Here is a 20,272-nt window from a genome sequence, read left to right as displayed (position 1 = left end):
CACTCTTATGTAGCTGATTGTAGCCCTGGAATTCCATGCAATTCTTTATTTGAACCTTTTTTTACAAGTGTGTGTGTGTGTGTGTGTGTGTGTGTGTGTGTGTGTGTGTGTGTGTGTGTGTGTGTGTGTGTGTGTGTGTGTGTGTGTGTGTGTGTGTGTGTGTGTGTGTGTGTGTGTGTGTGTGTGTGTGTGTGTGTGTAAGTCAGTGCACCATGGTGAACAATTTTTTGTTAAATATCTTGTTCTTGATCTTAGCAGCAGGTGAAAATCCAAAGATGTTCAGTCTGCCTTCAATGAACACAAGTTCATTCTTTACTAATGAACTAATTTGATCCATCTCTACGTACTTGGACTGGTCTAATGTAGATTAGTTATAGAAAAGACTGAAACCGCAACGCATATAAATTGACGTGCATGGAGCTGCGACTGAAGTTCATCCGACTCTCCGATGCCTCTTCCTCTGCATTTATCTCATGCTCCCTTTTCCTGTTATTCCTCCTCTTTTTTTCCCTCTTGCCCAGTTACATTCTTGTAATACATAAGTAATTATATAAGTAGGACAAGTTGTATTTGTGTGCATACTTTGTCTTTCTCCATTACTTAACACGATCTCTTGTTTTCTCTTGTCTTTTCTTTTGCAATTAGACACATTCTCTCACCCACACGGTCCAAAGGCGCACTCACTCAGTGTCTCTTACTTGGAGGTGGAGCACCTCCTTCTTTTCCCTGGGGGGCTGCAGATGTCCACTCCTCTTGTCTACTCCTCTGTTCATCTGTCCATTGCTTTCTTCCTCATTCTCTCTTACTCATCCCGTCTTTCTCTTAATCACTGTGTGCGTTACCTCTCCATTTTCATCTCCTCCTCCACTGCTACCTTCCTCCCCACCACCCTTCCATCTCCCATTTCGATTAGACTTCCTTCATGTAACCCTAATCTCCTCTCGCTTCTCCTCCCCCTCTCTGAGCCTCTTGTTATTGCTCTTTAGTCCTGTCTCCTCCTCTCCTGACAGGCACCATTCTTCACTCGGCTCCTGGCATTATATCGTGTGTTCTTGTGTGTGTTTATTGTATTTGCCGTGGCGATGCGCACACACGCTTTTTTGGATGATGTAATCCTTCGCCCCTTTGGGGAGTTTAGGTTTGGATAGGGTTGCATTTCAAAACAAATTTAAAGCAAAGTACAGACATGTCGCACACAGGCATACAAGCACACACAGAAACACTGGCATGTTTTCTCACACACACACACACACACACACACACACATTCCACTGCAGCATATTTCTGTTGCCAGGAGTTTGAAGTCATGCTAGCCCTCTCTGCTAAAGCTGCACATTAGTAAAAGTGAGAAGGCCGGAAGAGCAAAAAGCGGAATGGTGCGAGAGAGCAGAGTAACACGAGGGCAGTATGGATGCAAAGAGCCGGGGAAAGAGGGAATGCACAAGGTGGCGGATGGGTTTGAGTGGCGGTAGAACCAGAGTGCTCCTGCATGCTGAAAGGAACCAGCAACATCCCTGACTATAAAACCGTTTTAGATGCTTCTCTCCCCTATTGAATCATGTAGTATGTCATATCAGATCAGGCTGAGTTGAAATGAGAAAAGTTGATGATTTAATCTTAGTAATCTTCAAAGTTTGTTTCAGAAACGGATAATGACATTGGGGAGTTTAATCTTATTATTTAAAAGTAGCTTGGGATTTTCTAGAAGACTGAAAAATGTCTGTCCAGTAAACATGAGAGGAATTTGGACTGTATCTTTACAGAAGTGGTTGGAATGAAAAACTAGCCGAAAGATATGTCCAAATGATGTCAGTGCAGACTAAAATATTTCCAAAAACATTGAATTGATTTATTGCCATGACTATTGGTTTAGATATGACAGGTCCTTCAATATATATATATAACTAGTTTAATATTGTGATTATTGTATTTCTTGCATCTCATTTTTCATATCGTAGCTCATCCTACACTACATATGTAGTCTTACCAGTTTTAATTAACTTTTCTGGCACATTAATTACACAATTAAGGCTTTTCGGGTGTAATTTCACGGCACGTTGTTGTGAAAATATTGTGGTAAAACTACATTCTGGAATGGCTGCTGTATCAAAATCACTAAAGGAAAATCTTTACGATCAGTCTTTTAGTGAGTACGTCAACAGAGTAACAATACATACGGTAACCTACCTCTTACATAATCGGCCTCAGAATCAGTTTCACCTCGACGTGTTAATAATATAATCACTGCTAACTCTCCGTTGCCTACAAATGACAGATAAAAGGCAAGAATGGCGTTCTTACTACGTTAAAAATGAGTAACATAAGTCAGAAGAATATAGGACGCCAATTACCTTTTTATTCTGACACCAACCTCGAGCCAATTATTTCTCTTCACTGTGGCTGCTTAACATCAGATGGATTTTTTTTGTGTTTGCTGCACCATCATTTACAAGCATTGCTATTGTAAAGGAAAGAAACACCAAAGCGCAGTTCCGTGGTTACGAGTGTGTTCCGTGTCTACAAGACAGAGGTGTAGCTTCTGACATAAGGACGCAGTCAGTCTGAGACGGATCAGCAGAGGAGAGTCTGAGCTGAGCTACAAACAAGAACAATCGGATTTTCTAACCCTGCACGACCGGGATGTGATTTACCTCCTTCCTCGTCTGGAAGTATAGAAAAGCTCACTCGTCATCGAGAGCTCGCACATTGTGGTAAACGAGATTTCCCGTTCTTGTGTGTGTGCGAGCCACCCAGAGAAAGTCTGCAGTGGGGCATTCATCAACCGAGATGAGAGGAAATACTCTAGACGATGCCGTGGATCAAGGAAGAAATAAATATTTGGCAGAGGGACGGACAATAAGAGAGATGGCCACAGGATGGAGGTGAATCATGAGGACTCAGCATCACGGCGGTTAGTATGGAGACAGAAGATAGTGGTTTGGGAAGTTACAGTAGGACGGAGTAAGAAAGATGGTTCACGGAGGCGGAAGAGAAAGGGAAGAGTAACAATCTGTAACTTTGCAGCACAAGAATAAACAAAACTAAAAACTGTTCTCTGGAGACAGGAAAGTGGAGAATGGGAGAGGGGCGAAAGGTAGAAAAGGGAATTCACGGTCACGCAGCTTTCTTTAAGATAGATTTGGAGTAACTCGGCAGTAAGCTTTTGTTCCACCTCTATACCGAGTTAATGGCCTCTCCAGGGACTCAAACAGCCCATTCAAATCCCCTAAGCTTTCCTGTAAACAGTCATTCTGCTAAAGCAATGGATCGTTATCGCCTCCTTCCACAAACCCAATCAAACTGAGCTTTAGGTATTATGGCAGGGACATCCGGAAGGGAAATGTACACTTGTTTAGATCAGCAGGAAGCATATCTTCCCAGAATCCTGCTGGGAGAGGCCTCATTTGCCTGCAAGGCTCCCTTTGAAATATTGGTGGTGGTGGACTTTAACACTTTGCCTGCTTTAATGGTTAAGTTATAAGAGCAAATATCAGAGAAATTGAAAGGCACTGTCGTGAACCTAGATGTCAACTACCACTTCATGAGGGATTCTAGCCAGACAAATTCAAACTGAAAATGTATTTTTTTTCGGCCGGTGAAATCTAACGTTTCTGACATTTTGCAGCTTAAAGAAATTCAGTTGTTACTTCTGGTTTGATCGTGTGAATGCAGTAATTTGCAATCGCTCTGATTCACTGGCAGAGCGAATCAGACTGGCCCTTCCTCCCCACGACGCTGAGGTTCACAGGCGGCTTGAGGTGGGGCGAGGGGGGGATGCGTGTGCCTGTCACCCGTCGCCCCTCTAGTAAGGAGAATAGCCAGAATGCATCCTGCCTATAAACCCGCCGTCCCCTGCTCACATAAACGAAAGGGCTTTGCACGGAGGTTGAGGCCTAGAACTACGCCGCGTTTCAATAAATCTGTGGTGCTCTCCGTGGTGCTGAAGTAGTAGATGGATTTGTAATTGCCGCTTGTGGGACCATTTCCCTCAATTTATCTTCGATCTGTAATATTCTGTAAACTATACAGCTGGGTCCCCGCTGTAAAAATGAACAAGATGCCTATTGCCCACAAAATGATTTCTTTAATGTTTATAATGCCAATTTAAGAATGATTATAAAATATGCTGACTTTAAGGAGCAAAATGTTGAGGTCAGCAACAGAGGCGCCCAAAAGCTCGGGGTGACCCCCCTGAAATCTCTGCATCAAAACACAAGAGTATTCGGAACCTGTGGCCACTGTCTTTCAAAGTATGGACACAACTACACTCTGATATCTATGTCACATACTGAAATCATTCTCCTCCATTAGGGAATCTCTATTCATCAACACTGAGATTTGATCACATTTTGTTTTAGAACGTGGTTTGCATGGATCAGTAGAACTGTGCGCCAGCGCTTCGAGTGGTTTGTTCTCTTGCATTACTTGACCTCCCTCTCTCTTTAACCACTTCAGACCCACACATTTTTGATCTGAATACCAAGTTGAGTATAACAGGAAGGCTTAAATCTGTGTGTCCCTTCATTATGATAGAATATGTGAGTAATGTGTGCGAGTTATTTGCATCAGCGTCCCATTCGCAGTCAAAAAAGGCACCACTTGTCACCATTATGCTAATAGGGATTGCTATCACCATAATGATATTCCATTATCAAGAATGAGGACACGTGACTTGAAAACATTTTTGTTTACTTCTCCCTCTAAAGAGGATGTACGGATGTAAACATCTATTAATTTCTCATTCTGCTGTTTTTTTTTCCTTTGGGTCACTCTGCACTTAATCTTCATAGATAACGTGATGCCCTTTAAACACTTTTGTCTGTTGGTGAGATCTTTGTGGCTTTATGTTGCTACCTGCACCCTGCCGACAGGAAACTCCCTCTGCCGGACTTTACAGAGGAATCGTGGAAATGGTAGCAAACTGAGAGATTACTCACAAACTTGTCTCTCTTTCTCTCTCAGGTGACTCCGTCCTCAAAGATTGTGGGTGACTTGGCTCAGTTCATGGTTCAGAACAACCTGACCAGGGCAGAAGTAGAGGAGAGGGCCGATGAGCTGTCCTTCCCCCTGTCTGTAGTTGAGTTCCTGCAGGGATACATCGGGATCCCCCACGGAGGATTCCCAGAGCCATTCAGATCCAAGGTACAGTAGTTTGTCCTCTATCCACTCAGGCGCACTATTATTTTCCTCCTCTAGTTTATGAGCTCACGTGGATTTCGGATGTTTTCCAATCGGACTTCTATGAGCATCAGTTTGAAATTCAAGGGTAGTTCCGGCCCCCTAGAATTTAGCATCTACCAGAGGTAAATATGACCTAAAAAATTAATGTAAGAAGCAACTTTATCACTTTTTCACTTGCATCCTTTAATAAACAACAAAAAATGTCTTCCAATTTGGTATTAATATAATCTTCAACTCAAGTGAAATATTTATTCATTTACAGAATTTTAAGCTCTGAAAGGCCATTATTACCTCATGCCACTGTGATTTTAATGGGGAGAAAAATATTTTCTTAATATAAGATGATGTGGAATTTCATGTCTTTTTCGCAACGTGTCAACAATAACCAATGTCAAATTTTGATATATCATATATTTTGTGCAGGAAACAAAGACAACATTGATGCGTTCCTCTGAGAACAGAGACTATTTGTCAATTTCAAGAAAAATAGCCAAAGCTACAACTTCAAAGCCATAGCTCTAAACCTGATGTACTAGAATGCATGTTGCAATGAGATCAAAGGGTGTTTTTTAAATCAAAAAGTAAAAAAATGTCCCTGCAGGGGCAAAATATGTCAAGCACATGTGTAATCAAGTGAGTGCACACCCACACTCAGGTTCTGTCACATGCAATAAAGGAACATTTTTCACATTCTCTCAAAAACCTGCTGAAATATTGGCATACAATCAAAAGTTGTTAAAGAAGGAAACAAGACAACTACAAGACATTTTTCCCCTGACTGCTCATGCCAACATTATGAAATATTCACTGTGAGATCCCGTTTGCACTTTTCGAATTATCTCCCCATGTGAGGCTAAGAATGTGCCCTTTGTATCTGTGCACTCATGCATCTACGGAGCATTTTAACATGTTTGCATGGCTTGAAATCTAATTAACGGATTAATCAGATACAATTAGATATTCATTCCCCCATATTATATTGGCCAACTAATTAAATTTAGCAAATGGTCAATGTCTCCTGCCTTGTCAGCTTCATCTTTATACTTATGTGTTTGATCTTTTCATTGTGTAGGTGTCTGAACATGTCCTCTCCAGTTACTATTTCTTCTTCGTCATCACATCGTTTCTCATCTTTGTTTACCTTTCTGTGAGGTTAGCTAATAAACCTCATCAGGTTGTCCTTTCTCTCACCGGTTTACAGTCAGAATATTATGTGATCAAATATTTGTCATTTAGCTTCAATTGAAAAACAAATGTGAAGAATGCAACAATGTATTCAAAACAAAAAATAGTAGACAAAGTATTTTTGGGTTGAATATAGTTTTGGCCCTTCTCTATATAAATTTAATTTTTTTTTAATACATTGTTGTATTTTTCGATGTTCATAGTTTCCCAGGCAGTCCCATCCATGCCAATCAAAGTTAGTTTTCATTATAAAATAATATCCGACCGCTGTGATCGCTGCCTCTATTAGTTTTCTGATCTATGTTTTTTTTTTTTTTTTTCAAACTGTCATCCCTATTAAACAAATGGGAAAAGCAACTTCAAAGAACTGAAGACTTTATGCATTCAGAGGCGTGTTTCTTTTGTAATCCATCCACTGATACTTGATGCACAAACACTAGGAGGCTTTTTTCACACATTTAATCTCTTCATCATTCTAATTCAGTTAAATTAATTTTTACTTTTCTTCCACAATGTTTTTATGCCTGCTTATTGTGTGCCCCGTGTTTACATGCATGCTGTAAGCTTTATATCACCCACTGAATATCTCAGTACATTAAGAGTATAAATCAAAGTAATTGGTTTTAAGCTCATGTGAGTTAGATGAAGGAAATGCAGCTTAAAGAGAAGGAAACAAGACATTGCTCTATTTATGGAATTATTTTCCGGAAACAGAGCTGTGCTTCTTTGAGTGGTGTGCCCTGTGTCAGGAATTGCGCATCATTTGCTGTGACTTCACTGACTCCATCTTAGTCATGGTGGATTGTTTGTGTCTCTATGTGGCTGTAATTGCACGTTCCTGAGTAATTAGCTTATTAGTGAGCTGCTGTGAATGTTCTTGCAAGCATACATATACTCCATTTCAGTGCTGCATCCAAGAACAATGTAGCTGAAGCTTATTTTTCTTTGATGGAGCTTTAGGTGTCATTAATTAATTAGAATGCATCATATCATATGCTGGCATATGCATTCATTGCAGGCCCATACTGTCTTAAATGCACATTTGTATGCATGGCCAAGTGCCAATTGAGGCGTGTTCTGGTCTTGGTCCTCTCACACTCAATACAATTGCGGTGTGGTGTGACAATTGTCACAACAGAGTAAAAGAGGAAGGCAAAGGACGGAGACTGTGGCAGCTTAAACGGAGTGTTAGGGCTCGGGGAGAGAATAAGGAGGAGGAGACACAAAGTGAATTCACAAAATAAGATTTGTCAAAGAATCCAGCACATTCCTCAGTGGTAGCGCACTCAGAAAGAAGAGAGGGGAAAAAAACAAGAGTGTGGGAGTGGTTTTAAGAGAAATGTGGAACGAGAGCAAATAACCTTGAAGGAAGCGTTTGTCTTTCCTTTTTTTGAATGTACACACACACTCGCACACACTCTCACTTTGTCTGTGACTCACACTGAAACAAACAACTAGTTTAAGGGTAAAGCATCCTCAGAGGATGCAATGTTAATAAGCGGAGACTCAAATGAGCCTGCCATCTTTGAAGTGTCTCTCCCTCTCTCTCACACACACACACCCACACACACACACGTGAGTCAGCTATCTTTGAACTGTTAGCTCTGTGACTAATAGCATTGCACTGGGCCCTTTGTCTGGAGATTCCTGCAGGGCACGCACACACATACTCACAAATGTGCCGAGATGCTGCTCTGACACAAAGACTAGAACACGGCAGTGCACACACATGTTTGCAAACACAACACCACGGACAGTATATGTGTACAGACAGAGGACATATGCACACAGCGCTGAGTGAAAACCCACATGCGCACTGCCAATGCAGCATGTTAGCTTAGTGGATGAATATTTTGATCTGAATTGAGCAGAAATAAATGAAGGTGTGCGCACACACACTGAGAGGTAGGTAGCACAATCCTCTTTGCTTGGGCTCATTGTGTGGATGGAGGCTGTAGTGCTCTATGGAAAGAGGAAATGACAACAGAACTGCAGCCCTTTGGTGAAGTGCCCGTCTTGACTCCACCGTGGCCCTCAGATCAATCGATGCCTCTACAAGTCGTGTCAGATACCAGCGACTGCGTGGACAGACAAAATATCATATAATTGGTGCTGTCGCATCCTCCACTTTCCACACGCATCCCCTTTTCTCTCAGTCCGTCCTCGTCTTCCTCCTCCACTGTTTCCAAGAGGAAAACTGGGGCGATGTGTCACATACGCAGCGAGACAGCGGTCATCTGAGACGAGGCCTAAATGGAGAGGGAGAAAAAAGTAGACGTCACTGCAGATCCTAATACAAGAGCGGTGTCTGATATTCTCTGCAATTCAATTGTTTCTCCTCCTTTCTCGTAACGCTCACAACAGCACCCATGTATTTTGGGAAACATTCATAACGGCCGTATGATCCGTTTCTGTTTCTGTCCCTCTACCTTTTGATCTTTCCTTCTCGTGTTTGCTCTCCTCCAACTTGCTCACTTCTTTTCTTTCTCAACCCTCCACCCCAGGTCCTGAAGTCCCTCACTCGCATCGAGGGTCGTCCCGGCGCCTCCCTGCCCCCCATGGACTTCAAAGCCCTGGAGGAGGGTCTCCGGTCTGCACACGGTGACGAAATCACCCCTGAGGACGTGATGTCCGCCGCCATGTACCCGAAGGTGTTCCAGGAGTTTAGGGAGTTTACTGGTGAGTGGGCGGACTTCACGATGGGCCTCTGTATTCAGATCAACAAACAACTTATTAGAATTTTTTCGGTTGTTGGATCAGATTGTGTCTGTTTTACCGGATGGAGTTCTGTCTCGTCCTCCTCACACTCTCTCACACACACACACACACACACACACACACACGTTCTCATGTGTATTATCATTCGGGCTTGAAATTAGCAGCCGATCTTGACTAAGGAAAATTCAAGTTCAAACATCAGTTAGAAACGTTTTGAGTTGCTGTATTTGTAAGTTCAGGGGGCAACACACTTACCTGTCTCACGAATTTACATAACCCATTTATGCTGGAGGGAGAAATCAGCATAAGCAGTAAAAGCTTTTTGCAGCAGCAGCAGCAGCAGGCTGTGATGTTGGAATAATTCAAGGGGAGTCGCAATGTAAAACGCTGTTTACATGAGCCACCGTAACATTTAGCTGCCTGGAGTTACAGGAGCTTGAATGCTGCTTTGAGGAGTGAGGGGATGTTTGCCTTAAACTGGTGGGGCCTTTTCATTAGGATCTTTAGTTGTGTAAAGCAATTCCCTCATTACCTCAGCTTACCTACTCATCCGATCTTATTTCTGATAATAAATATTGTTCTAAAACTATCCCCTGTCTAAAGTAGTAGTTGTGTTTGCATGCACTTTCATAATCATGAAGTAATGTTTGCTGATATTAAGGCCGTCTCTTCCACCAGCTAACTTCGGTCCAGTGGACTGTCTCAGCACCCGGCTCTTCCTAGATGGACCCAAGATCGCAGAGGAGTTTGAGGTACACGTCTTAAGATCATTGGACCCGAATATGTAATAATATATCAGACAGGAAGGATCACTTAAAGCTGTTGCATTATGGGGAAAGTGCTCTTTTGGTAATCAACGTTTTGCATATTGTGGAGCCCTGAAGTCAGGAAAGAAAAAATGAACTATAAGAATACTTAGAACAACGGAGGATCTGAAAAGTCAAGGTCACTAGTGTGATGACACGTGTGTATCACTAATACTAATGATACTCATTCCATTAATAAAGTATTAAGTAATCCATCTAGCTACAAGCGAAATTAGAAGGAAATAGGTGGAATCAATCACTGCAGTGTGTTGGGAAGGACAGTGATATTAACACTGTATCAAGGGAACAAAAAGCTACATTTCTAATCTCTCTAGCCATCATATTGACCTTCCCGACACAGAAACAACAGATTAATTGAGACGCATGATGTTTGCGAGTGGGCCCGTGAAGGCTCGGAGCGCACAAATACGTCCCCTACGCTTTTCAAAAGCTTGTACCTGTAGTTTATCTTCCAACTTAAGTGAACAATCAGCCCAATGAGGAAAGGAGACAAACGAGGTGAATAGCTTTGCGTGCAGTCAGATGAGCGAGCCCCGTGGATGTCACACTCTGTCGGGGAGAGCGTGTGATCACCGGCTGCCACTTGTTGCTGCAAAGCCACAGAAAGTGAAATGTCCCCGGGGATTATTGACATCTGAGCAGCAAACCAGTCGGCAGGTTCTGATCACAAAGTACAGACGCACAACATTTCAGGACACTGACAGCTGCCACTGTGATGAACAAAGCCCTTAAGTATTCCCTCAAGCGCAGTTTGAGATTGTTGGAACTACCGACGATCCCCCTTTTGCGACGGATGTCACAATCCGATGTCGAATGAAAACCTTTTTTGAACATGCTGCTGAAGGAGATGTTGAAGTTTGTCACTAGATGTAATCGGCTCAAAACATGTTAAGGATTTAAATTCTTTAAGTAGTTTTTCAAAAGACTTGTGTAGCATAGTGTTATTTTTAGTGGAAACGAGCAGAATGTGAGTTAATGTTAAGTGTTGACATTCTATACTGTAACCTTGTTACACTTTGTCACCACTGGGAGGATAAAATGGAGTTTGCTAAAAGCAAAATCATGCCCACTTTGCACCGTCTCTGCTGTAAAGATCTGGGAAATTCCCAAATGAATTTAAACCCCTTGACTTAATAAATGTTCCGAGTAGAGCGCTAACTAAGCCACGTCTATGCTAGTGCCCGCCCACAGTAACTACTACAATAGCTATGTTACTCGAAGCATTGAAAATTAAAAGGGGGGGTACTGTAACGGAAGTAACTGGTCCATTGAAAACAGGACAGGAGCCTTTTGTCAGATGGAAATGATTTCAGAAGTGTCCGAGACCACAGCAGTGTTTTTAGCCTCAACCTTTTTAAAGCTCTGGTTATAAGTGGACAAGCGCAGCATCAGAAAGACAGTGAGACACCGAAAAATTGTTTGAAAAACTTTCCGTTAAATGTAGAAATAAACTCTTCCATTTTAATATTATAATCCAAGTGAACTCTGCTTTTCCTGCTACATTTCTCTCCTTCTGATCCTTTCTCTCCATTCCCTCATTTTGAGTAGCACACATATTTAAATAACATTGGATCAGAGCAGCCGAAGGCCGCTGATTATTGCTTAATTTCGCTGCAGCCAAATGTTTCTAGGCTGTTGTTAATTGTTTTTTGAATTATTAAGGACATGCGAAGCACTCCTCCTCTACTGCTGTATTAATAGCTAAAATCAGGAGCTGCATCCATTATGCTGATCTAGTTTTAAACCCAAGACGGTCAGACCGCCCACGTTAATCTCCCAGTGTGTGCGCCATCTGATGCACCTGCAGTCATATTAGAACAAATCCTATTTTATAGTATGCGGTTTGTTTTTGTAAGAACCCAGCGTATGTTCTGTGCTCTTTTGTCATTTCCTACACTACAACATTATTGTCTTGAAAGAAATCTGGATTTTTAGCAATCAAAACGCCCGACGGTGTCCATCTTCCAACATGGTGGTTGAATCTTTCCTTGCAGTGTAATACATTTTCTAACAGTCACTTATTTAAAATGAGTAATCTCTCATTTTTTAGATTCCTGTATTCTCGTCAGTCAAGCGTTTCCCAGATGCAGAGCTGTTGTTTGGTTTCCCCCCTTCACGTTTTACCTTTCCTTGCTGCAGGTGCTTATCTAATCTAGACTCCTTCAGGACTGTTATTTTTAGAGCTTTCAGACCGATTTCTGCCTCACATCATTCATCCCCGCAGAATCAGGCTCCTCACTGTTGTCATGACGATCGGTACTCCCACCAGATCAGTTCCGATTAGCGGGACCAAGCAAGCGATGCAGTGAAGACGCGTCAAAAAAATGACCTGTCACAAGCAGTTTGAGGTTTCTTGTCCTTTTACTTTGACTTACAATAATTGCTCCAGGGCAAAAAGAACGAGCCCTTGAAAAGACTGCAATCAGTAAAATAAAATTAGAAAATCCGATAAAGCCCACCTAAATACTATAACAGTAGTTGTTCCAGCACTACCACAAAGCCCTTTTGTCTTTTTCAAAGAGGGGATAGATGCTCGGGCTCCTTTGGGAGCAGCCAGCAGAGCCCTTCTTGGGGACCCGAGGCGGTGCAGCAATGCAGCTATACGACTCGATAAGATAAGCCACAAAGTGCTTTAAGGGTGATCAGTAATGTCTGGAAATCCATTGTGAGACTTGTGTGGCTAAAAGAGGGCTGATATCTTATCTTTAAGTATTTGTTAAAAGCTGAGCAGCTGCATTCTTTTGGTTTAACCCTGTACATAACGAATGATACGATATCAAAGCACGCATGACCTTCAAATCAGATTGAGAGAGAAAAGACTGATTGTCAAGATGCTTAAAATAGGAGTGAAAAAAGGGTTTTCAAATGAAGGTTGAATATTGCGTTCTGTTTTTGGGCTGAACGTTTGTACAAGTTTTTAATTTTTTTGTGAGGTTTTGATGGACCGTGGGAGTCCAAACATATTTGTTTTAATGTAGTTGGAGGACATCTACCCCTTATTTTCTGACAGATACAAACACTGACTGCCTCCTTCATTGTCGTTTTATTAAGATTTGTGCTCCATAACAAGAGTAATAATAGTCCTGAATTTTGTGCTAATGTATTGCGCGTCTCAGTGGTACATGTAAGCACAGAGGAACAGGATGGAGGAACTCTTTATTTTGCTGGCATTTCTGTTCCAATTGATTTTTCAAGTTGATGAAACTAGGCAGATTCTTTTATTTCCCTGTAGGTTGGGTAATTCAAGAGAATCGCATGTTTGATTTAGTATTTCTTTCTAATCTAAAAAGCAGTTTATATTACTGTTGAGGTAATTGCTTCTTTTGTATCAATAGATAAATGATCCAAAGAACATATGCGATCACTTCCACACTTAATCACAGCATGAAAAAGTCAATACTTGCGGGTATAAACATTAAGAAATGTTGCTATCTTGAAACTAATAAAGTTTCTGCACACAATAAGAAGAACCCCACTAGGTGTGTGTTGTCGTCCATTCTCACATTTTCTTTTTCATTTGATATCTGGGTTATTAAAACAGACATCACTGGGGGAATTTAAGTTGCCTCGACCGGTTGGCGCAATGAGGGGTTTGCGTGTGATGCCCACGCTGGCTTTATTAAACGTGCAAGAGGCAGGTTGAGCATGTGAGGCCAGGTGAGTGACAGCTGCTGCAACTTTTTCAGTTATGAATTAAAGGGGAAACTGCTGTTGTCCGATGCTCGGAGAGTAAGTGTGGGCGTTGAGAGTGTCGGCCTGTCTCAGGACAATCACTCATGGTAATTACTAGCTGCTCATAAGAAGCCTATTTATTTTTGTGCTGACAGATTTTCTTTCTTGCATTATAGTCTAGATGTGCCCAGAGGTACGAATCTTGGTTTGTGAGTTTTAATCTCGGGGTGAGTGTAGTGGACTCTGTACTGCATACGCCACCCATGATCTTTTTGAGCGCTGATGTTGTGGGAAGCAGATATAAAGTTTCAGTGATCATTTGGTATGTTTAAGCACTTCTTATCAAGCCTGTGGAAAGTTCAGTTGGAGTGCCTTATCAGCCTAGAGGATTTCTCTTTGTACACTGAAGGGGGCGGGATGACACACTTAGCTTTTCCCACACTTATTTCTTATTTATGGTAATTTCTTAATGCTCTGTAAATATTTTTGGTCCTATAGTATTAATTTTGAAGTGCAAATACACAAGAATACACGGGTAACGCCTCGTTCTAGAAAATTTATACTTTGACCGATCTGGCATGTGCTGATGACTGTATTAATTATGTTTGATGGAAATAAACACAAAGTTGCAGGGACACTGAGCCAGCGCTAATGTGCACAGCACATGGAGCTGTGTTCGCCGCAGTAAAGTTATTACTCGTCATATGTGAGACAGTTGTTCCAGTGTATTAGGTAGATAGCAGCTCCATACCAGTACCTCAGGGTGCTCTTTGAATGAATGTGAGGACACATCACTGAGGAATCAGGAATCAGGAAACATTTATTAGCCAAAATATGTCAAACATACAAGGAATTTGCCTTGGCGGTTAGTGCGCGACAGTAGACAGACAAGACAACAGTGCACAAGTAATAAAATAAAGTGGAATGAAATGCTAATGCAATGGTTTAGTAGAATAAGGCTATGGGTTAGTATAAAACAAGGGAATAAAGTTTAAAAAATGTATTAAAAAGTTAAAAAGAAAGCATAAAGTGCACTAACGAACAAGTAACAGACAAGAGACAAAGTGACAAATTGCCATGTGCAATTCATATAAAACACACATAAGGTGCAAGGTAATGGGAAACAAAGAGAGGCAGCCCCGCTGGTTAGTCGGGTTCGAAAGGATTTTATTGACTTTGAAACCATATGTAGACGGCACAAATTCATGTTGAAACATATGTATTTCTGTAGTCTGTACATCGGATGGCTCTTGGATGGATGTGTAGCAGTTGGTGCTTTGGCATAAGTGCATCGTGGATTGTGGCTGGATATGTTACCTGCAATTGGATTAAGGGGGAAAGTCGATAATAGAAGCCAGCTGCAGGGATGGAGGTCAGGGTGAGGCAGGTAGGAATAAGCAGTGAGTGAGTTTTTGAGCTTGTGATTAATCTTTGAACGTCTTAATGGGTCTCTGGTGTTTTTGATATCAAGCCCAGTGCACTGAAGTGTAACTCTGTAAAACTGGCACAGCGTGAATCCTGTGCAACTCTTCAAAGAGAGGCACACTGTATTTTTCATGGGAACAGTCGCAGTAATGTAGTGTTGAAGCCACACAGTCGCAAGGGGGAAGACAGTGTTTTGTTTTGTGCAAAGTGCTGCCAAGAGCCTGACAAAACAGCACAAGGCAGAGAGAAGTTCAGCCTGAGGGGGGGAGAGAGAGGTGAGGATTCAGTGCTGAGGACAAGCCGAGGCATGCAAAGGGAGAAAGAGAGTGATGGAAACAGATGAAGAGTCAGAGCATCCGCAGAAAGACTGAGGCAGAATGAAATTTAGATCAATACGTACCTGCAGAAGTGCATATTTTTGTCTTCCGACTGACTAAGTCGAGATGCTGATGAGATAGGAAAGGTTGAGAAAAGCCGGTGAACCGACGCAGCAGAGGAAGGACGGAGAGCCACAGGCAAATTAAAGAGCAGCCAAAAAAGGAAGATGAGGGAAATTAACAACAGCATTGGAGGTGGAGCGACGCCCCAGATGTGAAATTGAATGCTGCGACACATGGGAGGACTGACAAAGAGCGACAGATTGAAAGCCCAAACGAGAAAGTCGGACAAATAAAAAAACAAATCAGATGATGGGAAAATGCCATGTAGAGACTCCCATTACGTCGTGACGACACAATGTTCAGTCTCAGTCACTCAAGCATGACGTTTCTCACTTACAAGAACCATAACAAATCGCAGGAGTTGTTTTTTGGGCCGCCAGATACCCAAAAGAAGCACTAAAAAGTGGAATTTTCATGATATATCCCCTTTAAACTAATACTTGAGTTTAGTTTGTTTAAGCTTGTGTAGAAGCCACCTGGTGTTGTTCAGACTTCATGACATCAGAGTGATGGGAATTACATTATATACAGGGTTCATATGACCCTATTCAAGTTGTAATCACAGCTGGGAAACAATGATTTATCACATTTGGAACTTAATAACACAAAAGTGCCTGAAAACGGAATGTGAATGTTGCCCTTTCTGTTTTCAAACCCAAATGAAATGGATATGGTGTTAAATTGTCAGTGCAGTTTATTATCTCCAGCATCAATCTTAAAAGAACGCAGCGGCACAGTCACGTCTTACTCACTTTATTCATTCAACACCAATGCTTTTCCTGCTCTGACATTTAGACAATGTCTGCTGGGGAAAAGGCTTATTGAGAATCTGCCTTCTGATACAATTATATTTGCCAACAAAGTCAAACAAAGCGCTTAACGTTGCTAATTTAATGTACTGCAATTAAGAAGTTGGATATTAGTGCAAAATTAACATTCTTTTTTTTTTAATAAGGCTTAATGAATCTGTCCATATATTTCCGAGCCCCACCATGTTGGGCAGAAATCACAAACAGGAGACGTTGCCTTTTTTTGGCCGCTAATGCATTTTATGCTAGGCAGCAGCATGTGTTATTTTCAATTTTCTGGCGTCATCTTAATATTCCTGTCTCATCCTCCCTCTCCAATTCCCTCTTTCCCCTCCGTCCTCCCTCCGTTTGTCTGATCCCAGGTGGAGCTGGAGAGGGGGAAGACCCTCCACATCAAGGCCCTGGCTCTGGGTGACCTGAACAAGGCCGGCCAGAGAGAGGTCTTCTTTGAGCTGAACGGACAGCTGAGATCTGTGCTGGTTAAAGACACTGTTGCCATGAAGGTACACAGACGTAACTATGATAAATGATGGATGAGATGAGCAGAAGGATAGATGTCTGCAGGTTAACAATGATGGACCAGAACGATATCTCTCTGCCCCCCCCACGCAGGAAATGAAGTTCCATCCGAAGGCTCAGAAGTCTATTAAGGGTCAGGTGGGAGCGCCCATGCCTGGAAAAGTCCTAGAGGTCAAAGTGGAAGTGGGAGCAAAGGTCAGTTTAATTCTGTTAACCCTTCTTCTTTTCATCAGGTCTGATTACCGTACATTGCAGATAGCTTTGATTTTATGTGACCTCACTTCTGTCTCTATGTTCCTCTTTTGAATTAAGTTGCCATTTGTATATCTGAAAGGTAATCAGTACTAATACTTAGGAATTGTGTTCATTTGGAAACCTTTCTAAAAAAGGTTTGTGCGCCGGCTATAAAAAAAGAAAAAAGTTTCAGTACTGTTGCTGTCTCTAAAGATTAAGACAAACATGGTATCAGTTACAGGCTGCATGAACCATGTTTGAATGAAATCAAATCACTCAAAGGAAACCTGCAGGAACCACTTTCTCTGCTTTGTGAACAAATTCCGCCCAGTACCACTTGAGGAAAAAGAAAATGTATCATATTTGTTTTCGGCGTTGGAAGCACCTCAAAGTCCATTAAGCGCCAATGCATTGAGGGGGAAGCAGAAATCTAAGAAGAATGTGTCTAACCTGCACAAAGAACTATCTGCACACAGCAGCAATGTTCGTGATCCTCTGGGTGAACACTCACTTTAAAATGAAACTCACAGTAACGGAGTTTTATTGGGTGTGTTAGTGGGTCCGTTTATATCTTAATCTAGTCTTTGACTGCCTGTTGAGTCCTACGCTTGAGTTTTTTCGCTATCCTCTGACTACAGTCCTGGTTTAGCACATTTGACTCCTGTCTCTCTCTCTCTGCGATCACCAAAGGTGGAGAAGGGCCAGCCGCTCTGTGTCCTCTCGGCCATGAAGATGGAGATGGTGGTCAACTCTCCGGTGGCCGGCACTGTTAAGGCAGTTCATGTGACAGCCGACTCCTCCCTGGAGGGAGATGACCTGATACTGGAAATTGAGGAGTAGATTAAGAGGGTGGAGGAAGAGTAGCAGGGAGTTAAATCATCTGATTCTGGAATTAGTGAGATGGAGGAAAAAACTGGAATCCTCTTTGTTACAGACAACTGGCAGCTTCACACAGCTCCACCCACCGGATGGGTGTAAATCATCATGTAATAAAGATCAATATATTCATTTTATGGTAGTTCCTTGTTGAATTAAAATCTCACCTTTCAAGAATCAGTAATTCCCGTAGGTGGGGTGATTTAGGTCTTAAATCTATACATTTCTTAATGTCATGTCGACTTGTGGCAAGTAAGATTTCTTAGAACATTATACATCTGAAATCGTGATACATTCCATTACTTAAATGTGATGCACTACAAAGTAACAATGTGTGACATTAACAGGGTCGTAACATCTACTTGCAATTTAAAAGTCACATTTTCCATTTCTACGCTGTTGAAGTTGTCTAATAGGTGAGACTTTGTAATAATAACTACTAGATGTTTTTGCTATTACTCAGCGAGGGATCAGACATGGGAGAAACATTATTTTTTAGAATGCTTGTAAGACATTATTCACAGCGGAGTGGTAGCAGTTGTTCTTAAATAAACTTGTCACCTTTGGAAAGACAACGAAGCACACAAATCACAATATTTTGTCCAGCCTGTCTTAGAATGTGGCAAAACCTTTCGTAATAAGCAGCAAGAGACGTCTTCCGTTGGATCAGCAAAAGTAGATGTTAAAAATGTTTCCCCATGTACACTTGTCTTTAAAATCCCAAAGCCGAAGCCGGCTGGAAACACCCAAACAGGATTAGGGATGTGATTTTTAAGTACCTCCGTTATGGTTCGTAGAAACGCTGCTTTCTTAATCCAAAAACAGCTGCCCACTAAAACTAATTGAGCTCTGTCTGCTGGATTATTTTATGGGTCTAAAGTCAGTCTCATAGTGGCATTTGAGGCCTGGGGATGTAGCAGCTCCACCCGGTCTTTTCTAAACCAAGCGGAGATTAGGCTGCATTGTCTCTTGACTGCATGGGAATTTCAACGCAAGGTGTAAATGGGATTACATGAAGGCACATGGTGTTATTTTCTAAGTCTCTGCTGATTAATTTCTGAATTAATTTGCCGTCAAATGAGGTGAAATTAGCCAGACTAATAAGAGACTCTGGAGACTCCGGAGACTCCCAGTAGCAGTAACAGTTTTAAGATAATCAATCAGTACCCGTAGCGTTGCTGCCAGAGCTGAAATATTCACACACACGGATGTAAAAATATTCCCATTACCAATCCCAATCCCTGGATAAAAAGAAAGCCAGGTACGCATCTCCATAGTAACACCATCCTCCGCTTTGAACAGCGATGCAGCAACATGTCAGACGGCGGGGCTGAATTTAACTTGGACAATTCAATGTTTACCCAGACAATGAACAGGGTTAAAAAAAGACCACATATCAACCACAGGAGGTAAAGTGTCCCTGAACGCCTGTGCATCGATGATGCCGTAGTTAATTAGAATAGCATCGATTCACCGCGCAGCTTTATCCGTCTGCATTTGAAAGAGTTGATGAAATGGTGAGATTGTACGATTGAGTGTTTGACAAGCTGCTGCACAATAATGTAGGTTTCCTTCCTCTTTACAACCTCTCCTGCTGCCTCATCCATCTAGCCAAGCAGTTTTTATAATGATATTTCCACTCCACGACCTTTTGCTAAACAGAACTGTTCAAAGAATGACGGCAACAACTTTAGCGCAGTGTGTTTTTGTCCAGGCCAGCAGTAATTATAACAATGGCCTCCTGTTAAGTTTATACAATAGAGTAAAGTAGAAGTAAACATCAGGAACGTGTTTCAGAAAGAATGAAGCATTGACCAATTCTGAAAATAGCGTTTGACATTTCTTTTTACATTCAACTGCTTTCCTGTTTTTCTGAAACCAACTAAACAGTTTATTCAATCTGTGCAGATTCAGAATGTCTCCTCGGAGTTTCTTTCAAACTGTTCACTGGTTTGGAAATTTCCACTTTAATCATTCTCATTTACATGTAAAGTGTGTATGTTGAAGTGCTAGGAAGGACTGAGTTGGAACGCACAAAAAGGAAAACCAACATTGATAATTTTTCTTGTTCTATCTGTACTTACAAATAAAGTCGACTATAGCTTAATCGGCATTGTGTCTATTTGTTCAGATTTTACCCAGTAGGTCTGAGATTAAAGTTCACAAAAGGCACATAAATAGTTGTTGAAAAAAGCCTTCCTGTACTACATTTTTAAATCTCACAAACTGCAGCAAATAAAACTTTTCTAGACAAATTACTGTGATTTAAAATGTGAAACCTCAGAAAAGCACTTCCCTTCATTCTTACACAGTTGGACCTCGTCTTGTCCACCATAAAATGCAACTTGATCAGATAGACACCAGCGCTCAATTCAAGTCTTATTTC

The 20,272-nt window shown here is 41.6% G+C and overlaps 1 protein-coding gene across 2 annotated transcripts in view; it reads left to right on the top strand.

Annotated features, from left to right (window-relative positions):
- The window catches only part of pcxb (pyruvate carboxylase b), a 202,432-nt gene extending 182,439 nt beyond the window's left edge, over nt 1-19,993 (top strand). For both annotated transcript variants that reach the window (XM_078106395.1, XM_040182101.2), the window contains 6 exons: nt 4,963-5,142; nt 8,871-9,045; nt 9,763-9,836; nt 16,620-16,760; nt 16,870-16,971; nt 17,701-19,993. In XM_078106395.1, the coding sequence (XP_077962521.1) occupies nt 4,963-5,142; nt 8,871-9,045; nt 9,763-9,836; nt 16,620-16,760; nt 16,870-16,971; nt 17,701-17,850 (822 nt within the window). In that variant the 3' untranslated portion in view covers nt 17,851-19,993. The remainder of the gene's footprint in view (nt 1-4,962; nt 5,143-8,870; nt 9,046-9,762; nt 9,837-16,619; nt 16,761-16,869; nt 16,972-17,700) is intronic.
- The last annotated feature ends 279 nt before the right edge of the window (nt 19,994-20,272 follow it).

Source organism: Gasterosteus aculeatus, chromosome 7 (assembly GCF_964276395.1).
Source record: "Gasterosteus aculeatus chromosome 7, fGasAcu3.hap1.1, whole genome shotgun sequence".
NCBI classification, from domain to species: domain Eukaryota; kingdom Metazoa; phylum Chordata; class Actinopteri; order Perciformes; family Gasterosteidae; genus Gasterosteus; species Gasterosteus aculeatus.
Note: the sequence above shows the minus strand (reverse complement) of the source record. Positions and strands in the feature narration are given on the sequence as shown.